Source organism: Aethalodelphis obliquidens, unplaced genomic scaffold (assembly GCF_003676395.1).
Source record: "Aethalodelphis obliquidens isolate GAN/ISIS:26980383/991018 unplaced genomic scaffold, ASM367639v1 scaffold9, whole genome shotgun sequence".
Classification (NCBI taxonomy): domain Eukaryota; kingdom Metazoa; phylum Chordata; class Mammalia; order Artiodactyla; family Delphinidae; genus Aethalodelphis; species Aethalodelphis obliquidens.
Window position 1 is genome coordinate 14,512,296 of NW_020837953.1, and position 27,652 is coordinate 14,539,947.

The 27,652-nt window shown below is 49.4% G+C and overlaps 2 protein-coding genes across 7 annotated transcripts in view; both read left to right on the forward strand.

Moving 5' to 3' along the window:
- Window positions 1-3,109: 3,109 nt before the first annotated feature.
- On the forward strand, window positions 3,110-14,601 carry MOB3C (MOB kinase activator 3C). 3 transcript variants are annotated; one of them, XM_027108670.1, is made up of 4 exons: window positions 3,110-6,552; window positions 10,188-10,656; window positions 12,725-12,886; window positions 13,252-14,601. In XM_027108670.1, exons 2-4 carry the CDS (start codon window positions 10,239-10,241, stop codon window positions 13,362-13,364), a joined length of 693 nt encoding a protein of 230 aa, XP_026964471.1. In that variant the 5' UTR covers window positions 3,110-6,552; window positions 10,188-10,238; the 3' UTR covers window positions 13,365-14,601. The 3 variants fall into 3 exon arrangements, with proteins under 3 accessions (XP_026964471.1, XP_026964474.1, XP_026964472.1); XM_027108673.1 differs by having other exon boundaries at window positions 3,112-6,552; window positions 12,725-12,927; XM_027108671.1 differs by lacking the exon at window positions 3,110-6,552 and having other exon boundaries at window positions 7,233-10,656.
- A 3,385-nt stretch (window positions 14,602-17,986) lies between these two features.
- The window catches only part of MKNK1 (MAPK interacting serine/threonine kinase 1), a 42,638-nt gene continuing 32,972 nt past the window's right edge, over window positions 17,987-27,652 (forward strand). The window contains exons 1-3 of one of the 4 annotated variants that reach the window (XM_027108656.1): window positions 17,993-18,099; window positions 22,951-23,084; window positions 27,431-27,612. The gene's annotated coding sequence lies outside the window, so the exon portion shown is untranslated. Of the gene's footprint in view, window positions 18,100-22,950; window positions 23,085-27,430; window positions 27,613-27,652 lie in introns of all 4 variants that reach the window. The other 3 variants (XM_027108658.1, XM_027108659.1, XM_027108657.1) reach the window with 3 other exon arrangements.

A 27,652-nucleotide genomic window follows, 5' to 3' on the forward strand; every position in this document is an offset into this window, starting at 1 on the left:
AGTTCTTAAAAAAATAAATATTAGTACCATAACTACTCCATTTGGCTCTGAAAAACATATATTTTATCACATTAGGAAAAACGCCCTTGATTTCTATCTTATAGAGTTACTTTTAAAAATCAAGTGTTGATTTTGTCAAATGTTTTTCCAGTACATATGGAGATAATTTGGTTTTCACCCTAGATCTATAAATGATGAATTTTATTAATAGTGTTCCTAATTTTTGGTGGTTTTTTTAAAAAAAATTAAGTATAGTTGATTTACCATGCTGTGCTAGTTTCTGATGTACAGCAAAATGATTGAGATATATATATATATATATATGTATTTTTTTCAGTTTCTTTTCCATTAGAGGTTATTAGAAGATATTGAATATAGTTCCCTGTGCTATACAGTAGGTCCCTGCTGTTTATCTATTTCACATATAGTAGTGTGTATCTGTTAGTCCTATAACTTTTCTTTTTACAGTTGGTTTGTTCAAATCAGGATCCAAATAAGATCCATACCTTGCAACTGGATAGTCTTTTAAGTCAGTTTTTTAAAATTCATTTTTTAACAATTTTAGACTCACATAAAAGTTGCAAAAATGATACAGAATTCCTGTGTACCCTTTACCCAGCCTCCTCCAATGATAGCCTTACATAACCATAGTAGAATTATCAAAACCAGGAAATTGGCATCAGTACAATACTATTTTTTTTTTTGAATTTCGCCTCACTAGTGAGTGACCTCTGCTCAATTTCCTTAGGCTTCTCTGACTTGCCTTATTCACGAGGCACTCTTTTATTTCTTTCTTTATTTCTTTCTTTATTTTTGGCTGTGTTGGGTCTCCGTTTCTGTGCGAGGGCTTTCTCTAGTTGCGGCGAGGGGGGGCCACTCTTCATCGCGGTGCGCGGGCCTCTCACTGTCGCGGCCTCTCTTGTTGCGGAGCACAGGCTCAAGACGCACAGGCTCAGTAGTTGTGGCTCACGGGCCCAGTTGCTCCGCGGCATGTGGGAATCCTCTCGGACCAGGGCTCGAACCCATGTCCCCTGCATTGGCAGGTGGATTCTCAACCACTGCGCCACCAGGGAAGCCCAGTACAATACTATTAAAACTACAGACTTTATTTGGATTTTACCAGTTTTTGTATGTACTCATTTTTCATTTTTCTCCTTTTGTATGTAAGTCTATGAAATTTTATCACATGCATAGGTTTGTCAGGATACAGAACTGTCAGGATACAGAACTGTCACCCACAAAGTCCTCTGTGCGATCTTTTTTTTAAAATTTATTTTATTGAAGTATAGTTGATTTACAATGTTGTGTTAATTTCTACTGTACAGCAAGGTGATCCACATATATATATACACATATATATATGTATATATGTTCTTTTTCATAGTCTTTTCCATTATGGTTTATGTGCTATGTCTTTAGAGTTGCATGCACCTTGCCAACTCTAGCTTCTGGCAACCACTGATCTGCTCTCCATCACTATCATTTTGTTATTTTGAGAATTTATATAATGAAATCATATAGTATATTACCTTTTAAGGTTGAATTTTTTTCACTCAGCATAATGCCCTTGAAACCATTCAAGTTGTTACAAATATCAATAGTTGATTCGTTTTTATTGCTGAGTAATATTCCATATGGTCACTTTTAACTAATAGGTGTCCCCTCATCTCTTTTGTTTCCTTGCTATTTATTTATTTATTTATTTATTTATTTATTTATTTATTTTTTTGCGGTACGCGGGCCTTTCACTGTTGTGGCCTCTTCCCGTTGCGGAGCACGGGCTCCGGACACGCAGGCTCAGCGGCCATAGCTCACGGGCCCAGCCGCTCCGCGGCATGTGGGATCTTCCCGGACCGGGGCACGAACCTGCGTCCCCTGCATCGTCAGGCGGACTCTCAACCACTGCACCACCAGGGAAGCCCCCTTGCTATTTATTTATTGAGAATCTAACCTATAGAATTTTCCTCATTCTGGATTTTGCTGATTTCATCCCCAGTCTCCTTTCACTTGTTCCTCTATTCCCAGTCCTTCATATAACTGATAGTTAGATTTCCAGGCCTAGTCAGAATCAGATGGTTCTCTGTAAGGAACCTCCATCCCCACTGGCAACTCTGAGGCACATGTTACTGAACACACTTGGAGAAAGGATACTGCAGAGGAAGGAAGAAAATGCCATAGGGACTGGAGCAGTCTGAAGAGGCTTGCCTGTAGGAGAAGGGCTATGAACTGGGGTGGTGCTCCAGGCAGGCAGCTTCAGAGGCTGAATATGAGGCACCACTGTGGCAGAGGAGGGGTTAGGGTTGGACAGAACGTCCTGTGCATGCTTCGTGGTGGGTTCTATGGAAGTCTTGAGCCTGGGACACTGGTGAACCTCCCCCCACCCGACTATCACCTCCACTCCTGGGACACTTCTGAGCTGAGAACAAACCCAAGTGATTGGAGGGCGTGCACCTGGGGGAGGGGGCAGTGCCTAGCAGGACCATGTTGGGGGTCAGGTAGGGGGGCTGTGAAATTGTCCTAAGGCCCTTATGCACCCCAGGTTTCCACCACAGCCTCTAGAGGTCTCCTTGCCTCCAACTCGAGAGATGGATGGGGAGCTGAGAGGGAGGAGGACCTTGGAGCATGGGCAAGGTTCTCAAGGTCAAGAGGGCACTCCTGCTCTTCAGAGGGACTGAAACCCTCTGAAGCCCATGTCACAGGGGGGCTGTGCCATTTTCGCTTGCACACTTCCCTCCGGAGAAGTGAGTATAGCCATCCAGGCTGCATGGTTGGAGAGCTCTGATGTGCCAAGTGTCTCCTCGTGTTATCCTGGTCTCTGCCCCGTGCCCTCCAGGACCAGAGAAATAAGTGCAGTCCCTCTTCTACACAAAAGCCTGCAGGGTGCTTGAAGGCAGTACCCCTAGAAAGACTGGCTGCAGACTTCTGCTGCTTATGAGGACTAGCACATCTGACCCTCACAGCTCTTCCATGGGAGGCTTATTATTACTATTGTTGTTGTTGTTTCTTTGTTTTGTTTTGCCATGCCACTCGGCATGTGGGATCTTAGTTCCCCGACCAGGGATCGAACCCATGCCCCCTGCAGTGGACACGTGGAGTCTTAACCACTAGACCCCCAGGGAAGTCCCAGTTGTTGTTGTTTCTGTATTACAGAAGCGGAAATAGGCTCAGAGAGGTCCCACAGAATTTTGATGTACATATTTCTCAACCTTGTCTTCCCCTGTCACATTCCCTTGAAACTTGTCTTCTTCAAGCTAAAGGAAGTCCAACCTTAATTCCTCTTACTGCCATGAGGGTGTCCTTTGCTTTTCCTCAGTGTGCCAGGATGGAAGACCCAGGATAGGAGATCCTACCTTCTGGGCAGGGAGGGGCAGAAACTGAAATAGAAACCTTTTCTTGGGAGAGTGAGGAGAAGGTGGGCCCCATCAGACTACAGGAGAAGCCTGTAGTCTGGTGGGGTGAGCTGGGACTACTGTTGCTCATTCTGGGAGAAGTTTGGGATTGGGGAGCCTTTTCTGGCATGGGAGGGGCTAGGGAGTTCTCAGGGAGAGGTCACTCTGTATCAGTGGAGTCACTGGGTACAGGCCCACAGAGGCAGGAGCAGGAAGCTGGTCTTGATAAGGCACTTGGAATGGTATGGCTGGAAGATGCTTTTGTGGTACAGATGGGGAAAAGTGAGGCCCAGAGAGGGGCAGAGGCTTTCCCAGAGACACAGAGCAGGGCAGGAGCCCAGGTCTGGACACCACTCCACTGCCACTTGGCTCTCCCATCAAGGAGCCTGGGCTGTGCAGTGGGAGAGGGTACATCTTCAACTAGGTCCTTGACGACTCCTGCCAAGCTTCAGAGATGGCCTTATGTGAGCACTTATCATACTCAGGACACAGTGTCAGGGAACAGTGCCTGTCCTGTGTAGGTAGGCAGTGCTGTGGTATTACAGCATGCCATCAGAAAGGGTAGGAGTAACCCAAGGACACACAGCTAATACATGGTAAAGCCTGGACCTTGTTCTCCAAGGTCTGGGTCTTCTCAGCTCCAACAGAGCCTCCTGGAAGAACACAGTCTCGCTAGCCCAGACTGAGAGTCACAGGAAGGGGGTACAGGATGTTTGTGGGATCTGGGCTATCTCTGGCTTCTCCCAACCCTTCCACCTGCCTCCCATCCCACATGCCAGCCTGTCAGCTTGTATTGAGGCAGACACCCAGGGGCTCTGTTGATAAGCTGGGAACTTCTGAAGTTTCTTCAAAATGGATCATCTAAATTTCCCACAGTGTAAGATTCCATGCTTTTCACTCTTCAGCAAGCAAACTCCTGCCTATCTTATAAAACCCAGCTCAGAGGTACAGCAAATGACCATGTACAAAGCCACAGAGGGAGTCACATCACATTCCAAAGAATCTTACAGTCCATGATCTCTGACCACAATGAAATACCATTAGAAGTCAACAAGAAATATAAACCTCCCATAGGTTGAGAAACTAAAAAACACACTTCTAGATCATCCATGGGTTAAAGAGGAAATGACAATGAAATTATGAAATATTTAGAACTGAATGATAAGGAAAGCACAAGCAGTTTCTACTTCCTTTGTGAAGTCAAAGTCCCTGGGCCCACGTGCTGAGTATCTTCCGCTGCCCCTCCAGATGCACTCCAACCTCCTCCTCCAAGCTCTAGGTCCCAGGAGGCTGACCTCTATGGGCTGCATCAACTGGTTCCCTTGCCCTTGGCTTCTGGTAGGATTTGGCCAATGGGGAAATCTTGCCAGAAATCAGAGGGAGGGAAGTGGGGCCCCTTTTACCCCCAGTCTTTTGCAGTATGATTGCTGTGGGCTGGGTATGTCCCTCAAGCTCGGGCCACAGCTCTGGTCAGTAATGCCATCCTCATGGCTCCCACTTTTACCCCTCCCTCCAGCTCAGGATAGACAGCAAAGGGCTACTAGTCCTTTGGTGATATGCTATCCCTGTGGTTTCCTTACACCCTGACTATACTTCTAAACACTGCTTTCTTTAAACTCTCCTCAAAGCACCCACTTTGGGTATTCCATGTGTTTCACGCCGATAACTCCACACTTACCAAGTGCTCGCTGTCAGTCCATAACCGTGTTCTCACAACTGGATGACTAAGCTCGGACCTTGTGTTATCTCTGTGTGTTGACCCCCCAGCTGACCTGTCAGCACCTGAGGCCAGCAACCGGGTCAGCTCCGTCACCTGATCCCCTGCTCTCAGTGCACAGCCATGCTCAATAAAGGGTATTAATTACGATATCAAATAAATGAAGGACTAGGTTTGAATTCCTTCTGCATACACTAGAGCATGCAAATGTTGGCCTATGGAGGATCTGGGGCTGAGTTAAGACTCAGACACCAAAAAAAAAAGAGAGCTTTAGACTGGGATAAAAATAGGTATTCAACAAAAGAAAGAATCTTCAGTTCTATGAGCTAAGATTTTTAAGGATCCAGTGTGTTCTCATGCCATCCAGCAAGCAGAAGATCCAGACACAAGGGGAGCCCAGTGGGGCTTCTGTGCCATGTAAATGCCCATCTCCTGCCTCGAGCTCTCCCTTATCCCTGCCTGCTCACCTCTCATACCCCTCCAAGGTGACTTCTGTAGCCCATCTGTCTGCCTTGGCTCTCCCACCCTAGAAGGCCTCGAACCTTCCCTACCACCCTAGGGCAGAGCCAGCCAACTGGTCCCTGGGCCTGGGGCGCACCGTGTGCATTTTGTGCTGCTGCAGAATATTTGTCTGCCCTCAGGGGAAGAACCCAAGTAGAAAGTAGCAAAAGCAAATCAGGTCTTGAAGTCTTTGGATTTGGCTGGAAGAAAGTAAGGAAAGAAGCTATCCCAAAGTGGGAACAGCTGGAACAAAAATGTGGTGGGGGAAATGGGGTGACTTCCGCCCAGGAGTGAGGACCATCTGCCCAGCCTAAGTCAAGACCCCAGCCCTGGTGGGGGAGGTGAAAGTCTGTGATTTGAGCACTCTTGAGGGCCAGTCCTTTCAGGGCTGGGGTAAGGGACTCAGCTCATTGTACCCAAGGCATTCATTCATTAAGTGCCTGCTATGTGCCAGGCACTATGCCAGGAGCTGAGGGTATGGGAGTGCATAGTGATCTCCAGCTCAGGGACACACGAGACACAGAAGATTCTAGGAGGGCAAGGAAACCACCATTATCCAGCTCCAGACAGAAGCTGGGCTTGTCCCCATTTTACAGTCGAAGAAGTTGAGGCTGCCTCCTTGGCCCTCCTGAGAGGGCCAGCTCTTAGTCCTTTGCCCCTGGGAAGCTGGGGGAGCGATACAGACTCTCCGGAAAGGCGGGGGTATTGGGGTTGGGGGGGGTCCCCTCTCCCCGCCCCTTCCCCGCCCCCTGGCCGCAGCGTGGCCGGGCAGGGAGGGCCGGGGCGGAGTTGGCGTCGCCTTGGGGCGGGAGGGCGACGCGGGCTCGGCAGGCAGACGGGCGAGAGGACCGGCGCGGCCGGCGACGAGCAAAAGGAGGGGACCGCCTGCTGGGGATGTGACCTCGCGGCCAGAGTGGACTCGCGCTAGCCCACCCGGCGGACCCCGTGAGTGCCCCTCGCGCCCCGCCGCGCACACGGCCCAGCCTCGTTTCCACTTTCATTTCTCCGGCCGTCCCGGCGTGGCACCGTCCCGAGGCGACCTGTGCCCGAGCAGGCTGGCCACAGCCCTCGGTCCGTGCCCGAAGCTCTGAGCTGGAAAGTCGGGGCTGGGGTTGAGGCGAGTCAGTTGAGGAGGGCGTGTCTTCGGAGGCGGAAATTTCAGACCTGCTCCTCTGGGTCCTACGACCCGTCTGTCCTGGCGTCTGGGCTGGGGAGGCAGGGGCGTCAGGGGTCCTGGGAGAGGCCGAGGAGTGGTCGTAGGTGGCCAAGCGCCGCGGGGAAGAGCTGGGAGTCCTCGCCTCTACTTTTCTCTTGGATCTCAGCCCTCAACCCTCCCGTCTGCCCCCACCCCCAACACACCAACACACACCACACACACACACACACACACACACACACACCCCACACACACCAACACACACACACACCACACATACACCACACACACACACACCAACACACGCACACAACACACACACCAACACACACACACCACACATACACCACACGCACACACACCACACACACATTAACACACACACACCAACACACACACACAACACATACACCACACGCACACACACCACACACACACCACACACACATTAACACACACACACCAACACACACACACAACACACACCACGCACACAACACACACACCAACACACACAACACACACAACACACACACACACACACCCGCACTACTCTAGGCTGGATTCTGGCTTCAGACTGGGGCCAAGATCCTGGGTCAGGCCTGGGGGAGTGGCAGGTGTGGCTGAGCATCAGAAGCAGGCAGGGCCCCTCTGTGGTCTTCATTTGGGAAACCCAGATGCTCACCCAGGGAGCAAGCCATCACTAGCCACTTTAGGAGTGAAGGGACATCCAGAGTTAGGAAACGGGGGCCAAGAGGGGGAATGGCCATGGTTCGGAAGTTCAGGGAGGGGACAGAGATTCTGTGAGAGTTAGAAACTCAGTAAAGGGATGGGAGTGGGAAGTGAAGACAGACAAGTGGCACAGATACAAGGGCATCTATCCATCCCCCCACCCCCAAGCTTTCATTTTCCTGGGGAAAGACCCGGGCCTTGAAATTCTGCAGCAGGACGGTGGGACTCTAGCTCACTGGTTAGGACACCAAAGTTGCTGTGGGGTGTGGGGAAGGCTCGGTGTGCTGGGGGAACAGGAATTAGTTTGGTCTAGTTGATGGGAAGATGCTTCCCCTTTCCCTCCACTCCCCTCCTTTCCCCTTATCTCCACCAGACCAGCGACCAGGCAGTGCAGGAAAATGGCCCTTTACTAGTTGTCATGCCCCACCTTATCCCAGTGTCCAGTTCTGCCATTGGAGATCCCCTGCCTATAACTTGCTGTGTGAATGCAGTCTCCTCAAGTCCCCTTACTGGGCCTCAGTTTCCCCATCCATACAAGAAGTGGGTTGGGCCAGTTGATTTCTCAGGGCTATTTCAATCCTATGATTCTTGATTTTGAGCTTTCCTTAAAGCCTGAGCATCCGCTATGTGCCAGGCCCTGACCGAGGCTGGGGGGTGGGGCTGGTGGGGGACCAAATGGCCAAAGAGTAATCTCCACCTAAGGACAAAGAGATCTGGGTTCAGTAGAGGGGCTGTGGGAGGAGGTAGCATTCAACCTGACAGTGTGAGTCAAGCCAAGGGACCAGTGTAAGAAAACACACAGAAGCAGGAGTTGGGGGCATGTTCAGGGATCAGGAAGAAGCCCAGGGTAGTTTCTGTAGGGAAGTGAGGCAGGAAAGCTAGGGTGAGGTGTTGAATGCCAGGGTGAGGGTCTGTTGGTAGCTGTCACTGAGGGGGGCTGTGCAAAGGTGGAGAGCCCAGGGACCCAATCTAATTGCAGTGTGAATGATTTTGGAAGCTCCTGCCCCAAGCAGAGTTTAGAATGCAGGCTGCAATTCAAGCATGGAAATCTCCTCTTGGATCAGGAAGTCCCACACTGGGAACTTCTTTGGGTGAGAAGTTGAGGGGTAGGGGATGGATGACCTGCCACATCTTTGAGGTTTTTTCAAGAGGACAAGATCCTGCTGGGAGACCTGCCCCTACTCTCCAAACTCCTCTCATTTTACTTGACTTCCCCTTCATGGCCTGTGTGTTGTGTGTTTTAGACTTCTCCACTAGCTTGACTTGTCTGACATGATGACCCACATGTACCTTTGGTTACATCCAATTGTCACCTTGTTCCCACCCTCCCTTCCCCAAACCTGTCCCAGTATTTCTAGAGATGTGAGAAAGGAAAATACTCCAGTGTCAGCTCTGAGGTCAAGGCCAGGCTTTGTGGCTGTATTCAAGCCTCAGTCTAGGGTTAGAGTCCAGGACTCAAATTGACCAGGGTCAGGGCCAGGTCATAGTTCAGCCTGCAGCCCAAAAGCTCAGTGTTTAGCCTACACTTAGCCTTAGTGCTCAGTCTGGGGTCAGGATCAGTGCTCATGTGGCTAAATTCCAGTGAGTACTTGGCTCTGCATTTCCCAAGAGCTCACACACTCACAGGGGAGATGAGGTGACTACCCTGGAAGTCCCAGGAACTTGGCCTATGACTGATGGAGGAAGTTGCATGGTCCAATCCATGCCTGCTGTAGGGGTCACCCAGCAGTGGTGGATGAGACTAGAACCCAGGTCTCCAGCCTCAAAGCCTGGGGCTCTTATCACCATCCCCAAAGTCTGTTTGGAGACTGAGATCCTTCAATTCTAAGAGGCAAAGCAAATCCTTCTGAATTCTGGATGGGCCCAGCTGGGTGATTTGACTGCATTTTCCTACCTTCCAGTGCCGGGCACATAGTATGTGCTGTAGGAATGTCTACTGAATGTCAGGTGCAGTGGGAGGGGCCGCCGGCTGTTCTGGTTTGTGTTTCAGGCTGGAGGAGGCTAGCTTGGGAGGAAGGATCTCCAGCCACTGCTGGAGGAAGTGGTGCCCTTCTGGATCTGCCTCCTCCCCCTCCCTCCAGTGCCTGCAGCCACACTCAGAGGCCACCCAGCTGGCCATACGAGAGCTCTTTCCTTTCAGGGTAATAAAAGGAAAGTACATTTTTGGTAGAAAAGTCCCTTGTGCTCCCTGGGAATCCCCGGTGGCCGGATGGACTGCGGGATATCTCAGAGGAAGCCGAGGGTGGGGGCTCTCCCCCTAGCCCCAGGACAATGCAGGCCGGCTCTCCCACGCTTTACCAACTAGCCCATGGGATCCCCAGAGGTCATCTTGTCCAGGCCTCTGCCTCCTGCAGGGGCCTCTGCCTGCAGGAAGCCTCTGCCAGCTCTCTAATGGTTCACAGCAAGTCTGAGGAGCACCTGTCTGGAGCCCAGGCCCAGCCCTCTCTGAGACACAATGAAAGTGGAGAGGAAACTAAACAAGATGGGAGGGCTGTGGACGCTTGGCAGGGGGAGCTAGGGTATCTGGAAATAGGGCAGGATGCTGGACTGTGGGGATGAGGAGGATTTAGATTCCAGGCAGAGAATTCCAGGCCAAAAGCCGAGAGGTGGGAGGGAAATGATGTGTTGGGAAGTCAAGCCCATTTGGTAAGGACCTGACCACCATGCTCCCCCATGCCCTTGGCCCTGGCAGGGCATCCGCAGGGCCTGCCCCTGGACCTCTGGCCCTCGGCCTATCCTGGCCATGGCGCTGTGCCTGAAGCAGGTGTTCGCCAAAGACAAGACGTTCAGGCCGCGGAAGCGCTTCGAGCCGGGCACACAGCGCTTTGAGCTGTATAAGAAGGCGCAGGCGTCGCTCAAGTCGGGTCTGGACCTGCGCAGTGTGGTGAGGCTGCCACCGGGCGAGAACATCGACGACTGGATCGCCGTGCACGTGGTGGACTTCTTCAACCGCATCAACCTCATCTACGGTACCATGGCCGAGCGCTGCAGCGAGAGCAGCTGCCCGGTCATGGCCGGCGGGCCCCGCTACGAGTACCGCTGGCAGGACGAGCGCCAGTACCGGCGGCCGGCCAAGCTCTCGGCGCCTCGCTACATGGCATTGCTCATGGACTGGATTGAGGGCCTCATCAACGACGAGGATGTCTTTCCCACGCGCGTGGGTGAGTGCCGCCTGGCAGGCAGGTCAGGCCTGGCTAGGGAGGAAGGGAGCCAGCGGGGCCCATCGCGCAGATGAGGCATTTAGCTTGATACAGCCATGTTGTAGAAGAGGAAACGGAGGCTCAGGGAGATCGTGTCTGCTCAAGATTGAGCATCTTGAGCTAGGGCTGCCTGGCTCCCAGTTTGGGGCCTCTTTTTGTCTGAAGCTTGAGTGTCCCTCCAGGGAACACCCTGGCAAGACCACTGGGATTCTCAAAACCTTCCAGAACAAGTGCCTCAAGGTGCTCCTAGCAGGTCGCCCGCCCTGCTTGGGCTGATCTGACTTGCAGCCTCCTGGGAATCCCCTCTGACTCCTGGCCCCAGGAAAGGGAAAGGGGTGGGGCCCCATGGGGGCCAGACGGTATGTCCTCCTCAGTGGGCTCTGAAGGCAGAATTTTCCCTGTCAAGCCCAATCCATGGAGCCTTTTCTTTTCTCAGCTGGGCAGCCTGGGCAGGTGAGGGTGGGGAGAGGAGATGAATGATGTCATCCTGGTCCGGCTTCCCCACCCAAGGGCAGCAAGACACGGTATTGGCTCAGGAGCTGAGCAGGCATGACCCTGTGTTCATCACAGCAGCCGCGCCCCACCTGGCCTCCTGTTCATCTGTGTTAAGGCTATGGGAATCAGAGATGGGCGGGGCAGGGTGGTCAGGCCCGGAGGGGAGAAGTCTGAATGCTGAGGGCCTTGAGTCACAAATCAGTGCCCACGCCCCTCCCCAGTCAGTGGCCTTCCATTTCCTGCACTGTCATGTCCAACATGGGTATCTTCACTTCACATGAGAGGAAACAGGCCGAGAGAGGGAGAGTGCACCGAATCAGGAGGGACTCCGAACCAGCTCAGGTCTCTTGAGGCCCAGGGCCCCACATCTAGATGGACAGGACAAGTCTGAGGGACCTGGGCTGGGCCTGGAAGGGCTCACAGGGAGACAGGGCTCAGCCCCACCCGAGAGCAGTGAGGAAGGGGAAGGGCCTTATGGAGTGGGGAGAGTCAGTGTGGGCCTGCGTCTGACCGCTTGTTCCCTTCTAGTCTTCACCCCCAGGCCTGTGCGATCCCAGGTGCCTGTGCCTTAATCCTGGGATGGCTCTGCCACCGCAGAGAAGAGAGAGTAGCCCCCAAGATCTCCACCGTGAGCATGGGGGACTGTACAGAAATTGTGCCTTTTCCACAGGTCCTGGACCTTGTCTCTGGCAGGGTCTGTGGCATTTATCCGAGGGGTGCTGCAGTGCAGTGCAAAGAGGGCTTGAATCCTGTCTCCAGTCTGTACTAATTAATAGTTGTGTGGCCTTGGGCAAGTGGTTCCACATTTATGCACCTCTGTTTTATCAGATCTAGAATGGCTGCCATACCCATTATCATACCAGGCTAAAGGTGCAAAGGACCCAGCACAGGGCCTGGCTCACAGAAGGAAGGTTCTTGTGAGTCTTATTGACTATTTGAAGGACTGAGAGATATACGAACTTGTTCATGAAGATTTAGTAATTCTCAGGATTGGCGTCTGGGGCCTGCCGTGTGAATGTTGCGAAGGGGAAGGAGTCGGTAGGGCTGGAGAGGCAAGTCAGGATCAGATCATGAAAGGCCTTGAGCAGGCGCCATGCTGGGAAGTTAGGACTCAATCCTGAAGGCCCATATTCTTAAAAATGGACCCCAGATATTGATGAACTCTCCTTGGAATTGCATCCAAGGGTGTTGTGTGCGAGCACCTACAGATGCGCATGTTTCTGGGGCGAGTTTTGGCATAACTTCTATTATAGTCTAAGAAGGGTTGGTCAGTGACCCAACAAAGTAGCAGAGTCCTGTTCAGGGTGATGGGAAAATCAGAAGATGATTTGTATTTCAGCAGAGGAGAGGCACAGTGCTTTATTAAAAAGGCAAGTATGGGAGAAAGCAAACCTTGATCTCTGTTTCCCACAGGGAAGTGTGCTAGGGAAGAGGCCATCTTGGGCAGAGGCTGCCTGTGTCGGGGAGGGCAGGGTTGGGCAGAGTTTCATCATCAGATTGCTGATGCCCCATATCTGCCCATCCCGCCCCCTAGGAGTTCCCTTCCCCAAGAACTTCCAGCAGGTCTGCACCAAGATCCTGACCCGCCTCTTCCGCGTCTTTGTGCATGTCTACATCCACCACTTCGACAGCATTCTCAGCATGGGGGCCGAGGCTCACGTCAACACCTGTTACAAGCACTTCTATTACTTCATCCGTGAGTTCAGCCTGGTGGACCAGCGGGAGCTGGAGCCACTGGTGAGGCCAAGCCCCTACTGCCCTCCCCCACCAGGGCTAGCCTCTGAGTTTTCAGATCCGAAGGCTACCTGCTTTAAGAAAATCCAATATCCAAGTGGATATGTTAGGGGACCGCAATTCATTTAACAATGGATTTTGTACTTTAATAGCGACTTCATTCAAGTATCAGTTTACAAACACAGATCTGCAGCCTGGAGTTGGGAGGCGGTGGTGGCGGGAAGGGGCCAGGCTCAGGCAGAAGAGTAGCCAGGCCCTGTGGTTTGGAAACGGGCTGCCTGGCAGGTTGAGCTCTGACTGACCCCTCCCCACCTTGTGTCTCTGCAGAGGGAGATGACAGAGCGGATCTGTCACTGAGCCCAGACCTGGACCTTGTTGCCCGTCAGATGGACCATCTGAACACAGAGTGGCCAGGGAGGGGACCCTCAGAAGTCTGGTAGCAGAGGGACCTGAAGGCCCTGGGGCCCCTCCACACACCCAAAGCCCCTGGACTTCTGGTTCTCAGGAGTCTGCCCACATGTCCCCCTGACTGTTTGTGAGTGGAGTAGGGAAGAGCTTAAAGGTGGGCAGACAGGTAAAAAGGAGCAGCTAAACCCTTAGCATGAAGTCTAGTCTGCTCTGACACTTGACCCTTCCACGGTGATTGCCAAGCCTGTTTGGGGAACGTGGATGTGGCTGAAGTGACGGCAAGAAAGATGCAAGAGCATGAGCAGCCTATGAGTGAGTGGACACGGATGACATGTGTATATCGGTGTGTACGTGTATGATTTTGACTGTGGGGTGTGTCTGTGAGAGCTACGTGCCTTAGACTGTTCCTGGCACATAGGAGGCCCTCCATAAATGTTAGGTAAATTGATGGATGGATGGAAGGGAAGGAAGGAAGGAAGTAGGGATTAGGGCCATCGGACCATGACCACTTAGGAATGATGACGAGTCAGTCTCCCCATTTGGTGTGTCTGACTGTGTGTGTAAGTGCAGGAACTGTGGTGGTAGATGTGGCTCCGTGTTTGAATCTTCCAGGCTACCATTTTCCATCAGCATGAGTTCTGGGGAGCCACTGATGGGGGGAGGTAGGAAGGGGGGCCCTGCCCTGACTAAAATCCTGGCCCACCATAGGTTCTGATTTGCTCAGCTAGAGATGCCCAGGAGCTGTCATTTCCCTCTTCCCTCTGCCTCCAGAAGGCCTGATTATAGATAGCCTCATGGGCGTCAGGGGTGATTCTTCATGTCCACAAAGATCCCCAGTCCTTAAATCAGGAATCATACACTCCAGTCTAGCTTCCTGAATCTCCAGATGTGGTTGTGAGGATCTGAAGCCCAGCACAAGATAATCCTCCAACCCACAAAGCTAGTGAGCTTGAATAGGGAAGCTCCGGAGCCTTATCTCCCACCTGGGACATTGAGGACCACATAGCTGTGAATGGACTCTTCCAGGCTTGGAGAGCCCCCATCCTGCAAGTGCCTGCCTCCTTCCCAACCATCCCTGAAATATTCCAGCTGGTTGGATCTCAGAGCATAGCTGTCCACAGAGAAACTGGCCATGCCCAGCCCTGCGCCCAGACCCACAGGTGGGGAAACTGAGGCAGGGACAAGGCCCTCCTCTCCTGGAGACATCAGGCTGGGGGGCCAGGATGGAGAGCCAGAAGGAATCTGAGGATCATCCAGTCTCACTCAGAATCATCCACGTACATGGGAGGAAACTGAAGCCAGAGGAGAGGCGGGAGAAGCTGTCCAAGGCCTCCCAGCAAAGCTTTTGTGGAGCTGGAGTGGAAACCAGGGGTTCTGACTCCCACCCCTGGCCTGTGGATTGCTACACAGGGAGATGAGATGCACTCCAAAGGAGGGTTTGACAGCTCCTCTCCAGATACAACTGTTCCTGCTTTGAGCAAGGATTTCTAGCCTGATGCCAGAGTACCCCACCACCCCTGTGGTCTGCTGGGGTTGTCTGCTGAGCCAGAACTCCAAAATCATGCCCCTCTCCATGGCCCCGCAGCTGCCAGATCTCTGGGGAAGCAGATGGGGCTCCTGGGTCCAGCCAGCTGGACCTGGGACAGCTGCCTCCAGAGAAGTTCCCGAGGGAAGCACTGGCCCAGCAGCTTTGCCAGAAGCTCTGGTGTGAGGGGGGTGGTGGGGGGTGGTGTCAAAGGTTCTGCCAAGGAGGACTGTGGATTGGAAGATGGAGTCTAGGCTATGGCCAGTACTGATTATGCGGCAGGGGGCGGGGGATGTATTTTTTTGTGAAACAGAGGGAAATTTTATTGTTGTTATTTTTGGTAAAATAAAGGAGGCAAACTAAAGGCCCTGGTGGGAAGCTGTGGTCTGGGTGCCACATGGCTCCTGGGAAGGCTGTGGAAGGAACTGGGCCAGAATGGGGCAGGGAGGGCTTTTTGTCCTGAGATCCTGGGCCATGTGGAGGGCTGGCTGATGTGGTCATGTCTGGCCCAGCTCTCCAGGGTGGGGTCACCAAGGTTTTCCCAGGGCTCTGAGAATCCTAGGCCCAGAATTCCTGGGCTAGGCTAGGAACCTTAGAGTGGGGAGGGCTTCGGGGAACTCAGTCTCTTGGGAAAGTCTTTCCTTGTTTCAGCTCAGGTCACCTGGCACTGGCTACTCTCACTCCACCCCCTTAATCTGGGTGGTTTATTGCAGCTAATGGGTTAAGGTACAGGGCAGAAATACAGCCCTAACTGTAATCACAGCAGAGGAAACACTTCTCAAAAGAAGGCTGTCTGTCGGGTGCTGGCTAGAGCTCCAAGTGGTGGCAAGACGTGGGGCTGACTCCTGAGCTTCTTCCCCAGGAGACACCTGACACTCTTAGCTCAGGTCTTGCCATCAGTCCACTGCCCCTTACCCTCAACTGCCCAGCCAAGAGTTGAAAACCAGCTTGGTTCTTAAGAGTCAGCAGAGGCCCACCTAGAGCTCTTCCTTCTACCCGAGGAGACAGCCTGGCTTTGTGCAGTGCCTCTCCTGGGAGACAGAGACCTGGGTTCCAGTCCCAGCCCAGCCCCCAAGGTACTCTGGCATGTACTGCATGATCAGGTGTGGGAGTGAGGGACTTAGATCTCTAAGCGCCGTCATTACAGTCTGTGGATCGTTCACAATAATAATACTGTGTGTTAGGTACAGCTCTAGATGCTTGACATATAATAGCTTGTTGAATCGTTTGTCTTTGGCTAGTTGCCTAGCTCCCTTCCTGGTGCCCAGTATCCCTCCTTTCATTGCTGTAGGAACTGTAAGGCCCTGCACTCTGCAGCCCCTTCTTCTGGCTTACCAGAGGAGGCCCCAGTCCAGCATTCTAAAAGGTGGCTCTGCTTGCATACCTCCTATGGCAGGTCACGCACTACTTCCTCAATTACTGGACAGCTTAGACTCTTAGAAACTTCAGGCTCTGGGATCATAGTTGTTCTGGAATACACCATATGAGCGTAGACTTATCTCAGAACTGTGTGGCCAAGGCCTGCACCTTACATGAGAATGTCTGAATACATCAGGAAGCCCTCACAAAACTACTTTGAGAAATTCAGAGAGGGATGCTTGCAGAAGACTAGACAGAGAAAGGAGAAGATAAAAGGGAGCGCTGAGGCCTCAGCTACACAGAGAAAAGAGCCCCCCATAGGGCAAAACTTGGCAGGAGAGGATCCTTGGAGAGGCAATGTATTGAAGGTAGAGGGATAGTTTGGCTTGCTTCCTCATTCCCTGCTCCAAATATTTTTATGGCTCTTGAGCCAACAGGAAAACAAAGCCGTCTGCAGCCTAGCTGCCCAGCCATTCTCCCCACCTTGGAGCAGAGCATTCACCTGCTGAGTAAAAGATAGCCCACCACCCTTGGCCCCCAGGAACACTGCAGCCTCTTGGAAGTTTCCTGCTGCCACTCCCACTGCCCCACCATCAGGAGCTGTGTGGAGTGTGTGGTGAAGGGAGCCACAGGCATGGCTGGAGCTCAACTGATTTGGGAAGCCCTTCTTTAAGCCATTCCTCCTCTGAGCCCCCCAGAGCCCTCATCTCTGCTGTTAACTGAACTTGGTTGCCATGCAGGGAACACAGCAATTTTGGGAACCTGAGCTGGAACACAGACCTGAGTGACTGAGGATCATCTAGCTCTTGAGACATTCAGGGAACAGAGATGGGAACAGGCTAGCACAGCCTCTGAGTATTTGAGGCTTGGATGGGCCTGGAAGGCGATGGTGGGAGAGGTCAACTTACACAGGGGCTTTCAGGTTGAACTGAGAGATTCTGGAAGTGACTTACTTAATACAGAAGCTTGGGAGAACCCACCCTGCCTCCAGCTGTCACCCAGACTGGGAAATCTAGCAAAGCCCTGAATGTTCCCTATTGTTCCAGACCTCCTTCCATCATACAGATGAGAAGACTGAGCCCAGAAGGGGAAAGGGGAACGAACATTTGTCGGGTGGATGATGGGAAGGAAGTCCAAGAGGCTCTTTCACGAGCATTGCTCACCAGACCCTCACAGCAATCCTGACACAGGCAGGGAGGGATGTTTACTTCCATTTCACAACGGAGGAAACACACTCAGTTAGGGCCTGCCTTAACCTCAAGTCAGCACTCTCACTCCCTCATCACACTTGCAGCCTGGGGGAGGGTCGGGGGTTGGTTGAAATATTAATTTATTTGCAGGTAGTTTTCTGCAAGAAATGAACTTCTTACGTTTTTTATTTTAAACCACCATTACCTACTGGGGGTAATACTTTACTCAAGGAGAAACTCTCATGGTGAAATTACAGGCACGCAAACCTTTTAAGAAATTTTACAGAATTCGTTCTCGTCTTTAAAAAGATTGGCAGCATTTCCCCATGTGTAAAAGGGATTTTAAAAATTCCTTCCCGGCATGCAGAAGCGCTCGGTAAATATAATTATACCTGCTGCTGCCTTGCCTCCTCCCTCCTTGCGCTTCCCGGGTTTCCCGACCTCCACTCAGCAAAGGGACGGCCAGAAGGAGCTAAGCCTTGCCCCCTATCCCAGCAACCTCCCCGCCCTTCACCCGTCACGCCTGCGCAGTTTGCTTAGCCCCCACTCGCTGGGCGTGGCCATCAGGGCGCAGGCGCAGCTCCTACACGCCGTCGGGCCCACCTCTCGGGGCTAGTATATCTTCTTCCGTGTTCTTGGCTGAGCGAGCAGGTGGTTGGTGTGCGCGACAGGCCTTGCCGGGAGTCAGCTGAGGTAAAGCCCAGACAGCGAGGTTTCCCTGCCAGTGAAATGGTGCGGGGAGCGGGGTGGGTTTGTGAATGAGTCGTGTGCCTGGGACGGAGCAGTCGGGGCTTTCAGAACGGCCCGAGGTCACGACCAGAGTCTGCTGCGGGGGGCGGGGACAGCCGAAGGGGACGCTTCTTTAGGGCTCTCCTTTGGCAGGGCTCCGTCTGGGACGAGCTCTGGGTGCAGCGTGTGTTTCCGGTCCGGGCTCAGCCTGTGCCTAGGGTCGGGGCTTGGGTTGTGACAGGTGTCTGAGATCGGAGCTCATCCTGGGGCCAGCTTGAGACTCAGTCCCTATCAGGCTATATGGCTGGGCTCAGGGCTCAGACAGTCCAACGTCATGAATAGTTTTTCATGTGAGGAATTTATCATATCTGTGTACTCCATTATTTTAAAGTTAGATGTTTTCATTTAAAAGCCCCTGACATAGGTGGGTCGCTGTACAGTGAGGAGAGAGAATAGTGTCAGGTACCGTCTCTCTCCATAGGGAGTTTCCAGGCTACCTGTCACATGGTCAGTAGCAGATAAGAGGCCATCGCTGGTGACAGGATTGAAGTGTTGGAAGTGCTTGAGTTTGGGTCAGGCAGTCGTGGGTTCAGATCTCACCTCTGCCACTTCCTAGCTGTGTGTTCTCAAGAAAGTCATTTCCCCTCTCAGAGCTTTAGTTTCTCCTGTATTAAAAGAGCTTAGGAGGGTCATTGTGAAGGTTGAATGGGGTTACATGAGTCACCTTGCATGGCACCTGTCATGAATTGGGTGCTGAATATTTGGCACATGAAATGGGTGTGATATCTAGGAATTAGGTCATTTTGGACTGGGGTACTTTAGAGAGGCCTTTGAGGGAAGAGTTAAGGTGACTTAGGTCTTGAAGCCTCAGTGGGATTTATCGGTGGAACTGACCTTGCAGGTTGGGTCAGTGCTTACTGACCAGTGCCCATGTGCCCAGCACTGTGCTGGGCATTTCATATATATTGTTTCACTAGATCTGCAGCCTCTGACCAAGTGCTTTCGGCCCCACTGTACTTAGCTTCAGCCCCTGTAAAGAAGGCTTGGCTGGAAGTGATATAAAGAGGAGATCCAGGGTTGGTTTTTTATGCGGAGCTGGGCCATGTGGAGACTTTGGTGCTCCCTCCCCAACTTCTCCCGCATCAGCTCTTCCTGTTCTGTGATCCATAGGGTTAATTGGGTTTTTTACTTTGTCTGGAAGTCCTGTTATGCTAGCAGATTTTGACGGTTAACGGGCCTGGCAAGGGAACACCTCTTAAACTCAGATTACATGAAGCTGAACCTGGGCAGTGAGAAGCTCTGTGAACAGGAGCTGTTGGATTCCAACACATACTTATGAAGCTTCCCATAGTAATCTAGTAATTTGGTTCCTTTTGCATCCTTTTCATGGGTGCCCATGTGATCTTCCTGAGACAGTGTTCTCATCATGTTATATCTCTGCTCAGAAACCTTGGTGGGCCTCATTGCCTGCCATATAGACTTTGGACTCTTCAGCCTCGTGGATGAGTCCCTCCATAATCTGTTCCCAAATCTCTCTCCTGCCCTGTTTCCCTTTGTTCTCCCAAACCTGCACCCTGTGGCCCAGGCAAAATAAACTAGTTTGTTTTTTTTTTTTCTCTAGTACTCCCTGCATGTTCCTTTGCCTATGTTCCATCTTCCTGAGGTTCCCACCTCCCCATCTTTCAAGGCCTGTGTCTCATGTAGCTTGTCATTGAAGCTTCTCTGGTCCCCCCTACTGGATTTGTTGCCCCCTTCCCGTCTTCCGTAGCAGAGGCTACACCTCAAATATAGCTCTTATTACAGTCTGCTTTGGGATGTGTCACCCCATATGTACTCTGATTACATTGGTGGAAAGGGATCATGTCTGTTTCATACCTCCTCTGCCTAGCACATAGTAGGCCTCTGCAGTGTGTTCAGTCGAATGATTCAGTGACATTTTTTATTTACTCGCATTGGTCTTTGCTTTATGAGCTTTCATGCTCAGAGTGGGCCTTTGTGTTCTTCCTTCTCTTTGTGCCTAAGGAGGGCCCTAGTTTAGATTGATGGTGCCCTAATTACAGGCATCAAAGGTAAGAAAGTGCAGGAATTCTGCACAAGGCAGGATTCTTCATTGCTGCTATTGTTTTCAGGCTCTTGTCTTGCCTTTGCTGTGAGTTTTCTTGGCAGAGAGGTGGTGCTCTGTTCAGGAACCTGCACTGAATGTGTTATAGTTCACACAGGGGAAGGTGCACAGGTGGTTTACTAATCAGTTGTCCTGGCCTTGCCTTGGTCTTGGCCCCTCTCCTCTGGGAACCAGCAGCTACAATTTTTCCTTGCCAACAGCTTCAGCATCTGGAACAGAAGGCTCTTTGTTGATCATAGAAAAATATACCTCGTTGAAGATAGAAGGAGCTTGGAAACCGTCTGGTTCTACTTCAGTTTTACAGATGGGGAGAGGCCCAGAGAGGGGAAAGGACTTGATCAAGATTGGACAAGACATCAGTCAGTGGTGGAGATAGTACTAGAAGTGAAAAGTCCTGACTCTGTTTTTTCCAGTCTACTACATTATAATAAAATTGTAACATTTATTGAGTACTTACTATGTGGCAGATCCTGTTTTAAGCGCTTTTTATGTAACATCTCAAAACTCTATATTTTACAGACTTAGAAACTGAGACAGAAATCATTCAGATCTATTTTCGGGTTCCCCGACTCTGCTTTTTAATATGGTTTTAATGACTGTCGTCTCCTAACCAGTGGGGTGGAACAGTTTAGGAATATTAGTACACTTTAAAAATTGCATGTTGATCAAGTCAGGCAGTGAGAGCAGAATTTTAGAGTAAACTCAGTCCAGGATCTTTCTGTAAAGATGCCAGTCAGTGGTGGCAAGATTCAGTTTAATAAACGCATATTGAGCTCTTGCTATGTACAAGACCCAGCTATTGAGAAATATACACAGAGGAGAACAACGCATTTCCCGCCCTCCTATAAGTAGTTCTCTTTTTTTTCCAGTGCATGTTCATTTTTTTTATTAGTTATCTATTTTATACTTATTAGTGTATATATGTCAATCCCAATCTCCCAATTCATCCCACCACCACCACCCACAGTAATTCTCTTCTTAGAGCCTTCTCCCTCCAGTGTTGTTGGCAAGATAGGTAAGTACATAAATAGCTGAAATCAGACTGACTATAGTAAATGTAGTAAAGAATGTAAACAAAGTGGGAGTTTGGGAAAAGGAGAAATCAATCCCAACACGACCGAAGAGGGTCTAGAAAGGATTCCTGAAGGTGGAAAATGTATGTTGGGCCTTAGAGGAGGTTCATTCCTGTGAGAAAGAACAGCTTGAGCAGGGGTCTAGAGGTGGCGTGTGTGTGTGTGTGTGTGTGTGTGTGTGTGTGTGTGTGTGTGTGTGTGTGTGTGTGTGTGTGTGTGTGTGTGTTGGGGAAGAGGAATGGAGTTGGTGAGGAAGGGAAATAGCTGAAATGATTGATTGTGGCCAAAATGTAGAAAAGGGTGTGGGAAGAAGAACACTAACATTTATCCAGTCTCTACTCTGCTTTGTGGCCAAGAGTATATTAGATGCACTATAATTTATTTAATCCTCAGAATCCTGTAACAAGGAGATATTTAGCCCCAATTTAAAGATGAAGAAACTGGACCTCAGAAAGATTAAAGTGATTTGCCCAAGGTCATGTAGCTAGTAAGTGACAGAGTTTGGTCCAAACCTATGAGTGTTGGGTTCAAAGATCCATGTTCTTTTCATTATGCTGCAAGGCTTAAATGCCATGACTGGGGCTCTGTTTATTCTGGCTGCAGAATGGAGGCTAGTCTGGGGCAAAGGAAGTCTGAGAATGGGGACATCAACAAGGAAGCTGTTGAAATAGTTCAGTCCAGGCTTAAACTGTGAGCCACTGACTTAGTATGGTAGCTGCCTGGTCTAGGTCTGCTTGATTGGTTTACTATGTGAGCATTTTGGCAGCTCCTGTAGTACCATTAATCAGTTCATTGCCATCTCTACTACTAGAATCTTAGAATCAGTCTACAGAGGCTGCTGGCGCCTTGGTATTTCAGGCACAGGTTCTAATGTGAGTTTAACAGTTCATTACAACAGTGCCTGGGGAGGGAGCCCATTTGGCACATACTGTTCCTTCATTTTCTCACCCTCAAATTCAACAAGAATCTATAATGGAGGAAAGAGGACTCCACTTGCAGTCAAGAGGCTGGCATTCAAGTCCTGGTTGTGCTCATTAGAATCTGTGAATCCTTACATCTTAGCTTCTTTCTCTGGAATATGGCGGGTATTTTTGGTTTACATCTGAGATCTCTTCTCTTGCTGATGTCATATGTTACTTTGTTCTTCCTGGCTTGGGGCAGTATAAGGAAGTAACTGAGAATATGAACTTGGATTCAGAGGGGCTAAGGTTTAAATTCCAGCCTGTTACCCTTCTTATACAGGGAGACAGTAGTTAGTAGACTCTACGTTGAACTGCCTGGGTTTGAGTCCTGGCTCTGACACTTGCTAGCTGTGTGACTTGGGCAAGTTATATAACCTTCCTGGGTCTCAGTTTCTTCACCTGTAAAATGGGGCTACATATATAACCTACCTTATGGGGTTGTTATGAGGATTGAGATAGCTTATGTTAAACACTTAGCACAGTGCCTGGCACATAGTAGGTGCTCAGTGGATGTTAGCTTTAATAGTAATACTGTTAAAAATTATTATTAATATCCAGTTAGGTATTGTTTTTATAGAAAATATATTTTTTAGGGCCATCTTCCCTACTATCTTACTTTGACATTGTTGCCTTCTCTTTCTTTCCATTGTCTCTTCAGGAAAATTTGAAATACAGCCATACCCCATTTTATTGCACTTCGCAATTATCGCGTCTTTTACAAATTGAAGGTTTGTGGCAACCCTGCATTGTCAGATGATGGTTAACATTTTTTAGCAATATTTTTAAATTAAGGTATGTACATTGTTTTTTTAGACATAATGCTATTGCGTACTTAATCGACTACTGTATAGGGTAGATATAACTCTTATATGTGCCAAGAAACCGAAAAATTTGTGTGACTTGCTTTTTTGCTATAATTGTTTTATTACGGTGGTCTGGAACTGAACCTGCAGTATCTCTGAGGTATGCCTATACTAGGTTGTTCCATCACAGGACTGCAAAACATGACATGACAGAAAGTGCCTATAGAAAAAAGGGTCAATTAAAAGTCAGTGGCGGGGCTTCCCTGGTGGCACGGTGGTTGAGAGTCCGCCTGCCGATGCAGGGGACGTGAGTTCGTGCCCCGGTCTGGGAGGATCCCGCATGCCGCGGAGCAGCTGGGCCCGTGAGCCATGGCCGCTGAGCCTGCGCGTCCGGAGCCTGTGCTCCGCAACAGGAGAGGCCACAGCGGTGAGAGGCCCACATACCGCAAAAAAAAAATAATAATAATAAATAAATAAAAAGGGAAAAAGTCAGTGGCTTATTAGAAAATCTTACCCAACTTGTGTTTTCACCCACCTGGTCTCCACAGCAAACCGGAACAGAGCAGCATATTCATTTCCTTTTGCACAGCCTTCAACAGAAGTGCTCAGCGGGAATTCCCTGGCGGTCCAGTGGTTAGGACTCTGTGTTCTCACTGCCGAGAGCCCAGGTTCAATCCCTGGTCCGGGAACTAAGATCCCACAAGCCACACAGTGCGGCCAAAAAAAACCCCTCCAATTCACTCGTCAAAAAGTACAATAACGGTATCTTTGGAAAAGTGGTGCCTAATTTGGTTCTTCTTTCTCTTTAGCTTCAGCCCCTCTGGCCTTAACTTAAGCTATTTCTTCTTGTTCCATTTTCCATGAATATGGAAAAGTTCCCTCTGATTATAAAGGGAGGATGAAATCAAGATTTTCTCATGAGGACCTTTTGTAGACTTAAAGCCAGAATCGAGTTGGGCCTTATCTTCTCTTCGGCAGGCTAAACAGCCTTGCTTTCTTTTACTTCACTCTTAAAACCTATTTTCCGTTGCTTGGATCACATTGGTCATGCTTCTTTTCTTTTTCTTAGATCTTTCTACTTCTGGGCAGTGACCCAGACTGTACTTAGCTGCTAATAAGAGTCCAACTAAAACAGTTTAAGGGAGGAATAATTTCAGGTGTTTTCATTCATTCATTAACATTTATTGGATGTTTTCCCCATGTCAGGCACTGTGCTAGGTGTAGGGGACCCAGAGATGAATCAGACACAGTCTCTGCCCTGTTGCTAGCTCACAGTCTAGGGGGAGATGTGCAGTAAAATGTTACAGGTGCTATGATTGAGTTATGCACAAGTGTGGGAAGCTGGAAATTGTTTAGGGTAGTTAGGTAGATACTGTCTGTTTTGCCTGGCCTATAGGTGAGGACTTCTATAGAGGAGTAGTAAGATATAATGCAGGAGGGGTGGCTTAGGGCAAGACTGTGGAGGCCCTGAGTGACAGCACAGGAGCTTGGTGATTCCAGAGGCAGTAGACCCCCATTAGACATGTTGGAGCAAGGAAGTACCAGGCTCAAATCTGGCTTTTTGTACCAAGGACAGATACCACAAGCTTATCTGTCCTATCTGCCCACCGCTGATGGTTTATGGGGGAACCCTTGTTTGTATACTTGGTGGGTTTTTTTGCTCTAAAACTTCTATAGAGAGACTAGTTCTTGACCTCTGAAAAAAGTTCATTCTCTGTATAGCAGGAAATTCATGAATAATTGAGAGAGAGTTGGGTGCCTGGTCTATGTAAGACCCAGTGGCAGACCAGTCTGTGAGGTTTGGTCTGGCCGCATTCACCCTTTCCCAGCCCTATACGAGAAAGAGGTGCAGGAATGAGGAGAGGGTTCCAGGGCTCATATGGATATTTGGTAAGGAATGCTAAGGAGATTCAGGTAGTGTGAGAGTCAGAAGTTCTTTCTGAGGAGGAAAGGAGGCCCAGTGGAATTTGGAATGGTGTCAGAAGGAATCGGGGCAAACCAGGCACTTAGAATCCTGGGTCATGTGTCTGAAAACCTCCAAATTCTATCCCTGCCTTTGTACTTTGCTCTCAGTTCATTCTCTCCTGCTGCCCAGTTGTGGTTTACAGAGTGTCTGGATTGCTTTCCAGGGTCACAGCTGATCTGGGGAAGCCATATCCCAAGCTAGAGTAATAATTACTATTTATCGAGTGCCTATTATAAACCAGGCACTATGCCATGAACTTGATACACATTAGCTCGTTTAATTCTCACAAAATCCCTGTCATGTGGGTGTTACTGCCCCCATTTTATAGATGATGACAGTGAAGTACGGAGAGGTTAAATATTATGTCCAAGGCTACCACATTAGTATATGGTAAGGCCAGACTCTGAATCTAGGCCTCAAAAGCCCATGCATTTTCTACGTCCCCTGCCCTAGAGTGGCTGCAAACAGCAAAATAACAAAGTCCACAGAGGAATTGTGAAGGTTGTTTTTACTGTAGGCCTACTAGAGGTGTGTGTGTGTGTAGCGGAGTGGAGTTGGTGAGGAAAGGGAATAAGCTGGGTTGGCGCACTATGGCCTACAGGCCATATCTGGCTCAACACCTGTTTTTGTCTGGACTGCAAGCCATTTGCATTTTTAAATGGCTGGGAAAAATTCAAGAGAAATTAATATTTTGTGACACAAAAATCATATGAAATTAAAATTTCAGCATCCATAAATAAAGTTTTATTGAAATATAGCCACAATCACTCATTTTCGTATCATCTCTGGCTGCTTTCGCTCTGCAAAGGCAAAATTGAGTAATTGTGACAGAGACCATATGACACACAAAGTATAAGATATTGACCGTCTGGCCCTAAACAGAAAACAAATTGCCGACCTTTACTATAGGCAACAAGAAGGGACCAAGGGGTTTAAACCTGTGGCAAAACTGAAGGCAAAGGGTTAAAGTCAAGGTATTCAAGTTTGCCCCTGGAAGCATTGTGGCCATAGGGAGAGGGAACGCAACCTGAGCTTCTTTGGGCCCTGGAAATAGTTTCATTGGGCCACAGAGATTTGTTTGGGAATAAAAGGCACAATATGAAGGATAATTCTACGTGCTGACATTCTCTTTTGAACAATAAAGAAATATTTTGTGGATGAAGTAATTCATTCAGATATTTACTGGAGCCCTTTTTTGTGCCAGATACTACATTAGGTGCTGGAAATACAAAGATGAAAAAGACATGTCCTTGCCTTTGAGGAGGTTATGGCCTCATGGGAGAGCCACATGTGCATGAGTATAGCCTACTCTAAGCATTACAATAGTATTTAGATGTGGTTTCAATTAAATGCAGAATGAAGTAGAAAAAAGAGGGACTATTCCTGTAATTTGTGGGACTACTTTCAGTAATTTATGATAGGCCTGGAAGGATGAATAGGTGGTGTTTGCAAGGAACAATATACCAGGCTGAGGGAGAGCCTGCCAATGGGAATATATAGAGTTTATGAGGTTGGAGGAGAAAGCAACATTAGAAATGATTTAAAGGTTCTGTGGCTGGGTGACTGGCAGAATGATATAATCTGATAGAGAAGAAGAAGAAGGAGGAAGGAGGTGGTAGATGGAGGTTGGGGATAAGTACAGTTTGGGACATGTGATTTGAGGTAATGGTGAAACACATCTGGCTTCCAGGGCCTAGAATTCGGATTTAAACTACATTTTTAGAGCTTTTCCACTGGGAAAAGGGGAAGTACATATTCATTGAGTAGAGAAATTGACAAATCAACTTTGACACATGGTAACTAGAGCCATGAGATTAAAAATAGCAGTGGACATACAGAAAATGAAGTCATCAGATGGAAAACTAGCAATAGTTATGCATTTGGCATAAAACCTTATTCTTGTTCATGCCACCTGCTGCTCTCAGCATCTACTTTACCTTTCTGACTCTGGTGCCTCCTGCCTGTGAGTCTTGGACCTAACCACTAGGAGGTGAAACCAGAGCTCATTCATCTCTAAAAAAGTGGACAACAGAAAAGTGGCAGCTTTTACCTTCCATGTGAGTCTCCTCAGCGTACAGAGGTGCCCATATCTGTCATTCAGGTCCAGTTACATCTTTTTGGTTCTGGAATCTCACAATGGAAGCATAATCCGAAAACTTTTACCCAGACCCTTGTTAAATCTTCACATGCTTTGTGTCAGCATTTTACATGCTCCAATTTTAAAGACTGGGGAAATCTGTGATTGCCTTGTGATTACTTACTTACTGGTGTAACACATAGCTTTGGGGAACACAAGTTGATCTTTATCTTCTCTGTTCATTTTTTTTAAGTCAGCATTTTTACATCCTTTCTGTTTCTGCTTTCTGAAGATTTTCATGCCAGGTATAATGAAGCAGAGGCCAATGGAAAACTGAAGAATGTCTGCTATGTACAGAGGCCATTGAAACACTTCCTGCAGCTGGAAGACAGCAGCCCCCTGACAGGAGCATTATTGCATTTGGAATTTCAAGTTTACAGAGGGTCTGCTTCGCAAAGTTGGGCAGACCTATAGGTAAGATTGGATGCACATTTTATTTAACCTTTCAGATTGC

What these genes read in the sequence shown, in the direction of transcription:
- MOB3C (XM_027108670.1), top strand. Translation starts at nt 10,239, where the DNA reads ATGGCGCTGTGCCTGAAGCAGGTGTTCGCCAAAGACAAGACGTTCAGG. An exon ending in TGTCTTTCCCACGCGCGTGG is followed by an intron (nt 10,657 to 12,724) that starts GTGAGTGCCGCC and finishes CCCGCCCCCTAG; the next exon opens with GAGTTCCCTTCCCCAAGAAC. An exon ending in GCACTTCTATTACTTCATCC is followed by an intron (nt 12,887 to 13,251) that starts GTGAGTTCAGCC and finishes GTGTCTCTGCAG; the next exon opens with AGGGAGATGACAGAGCGGAT.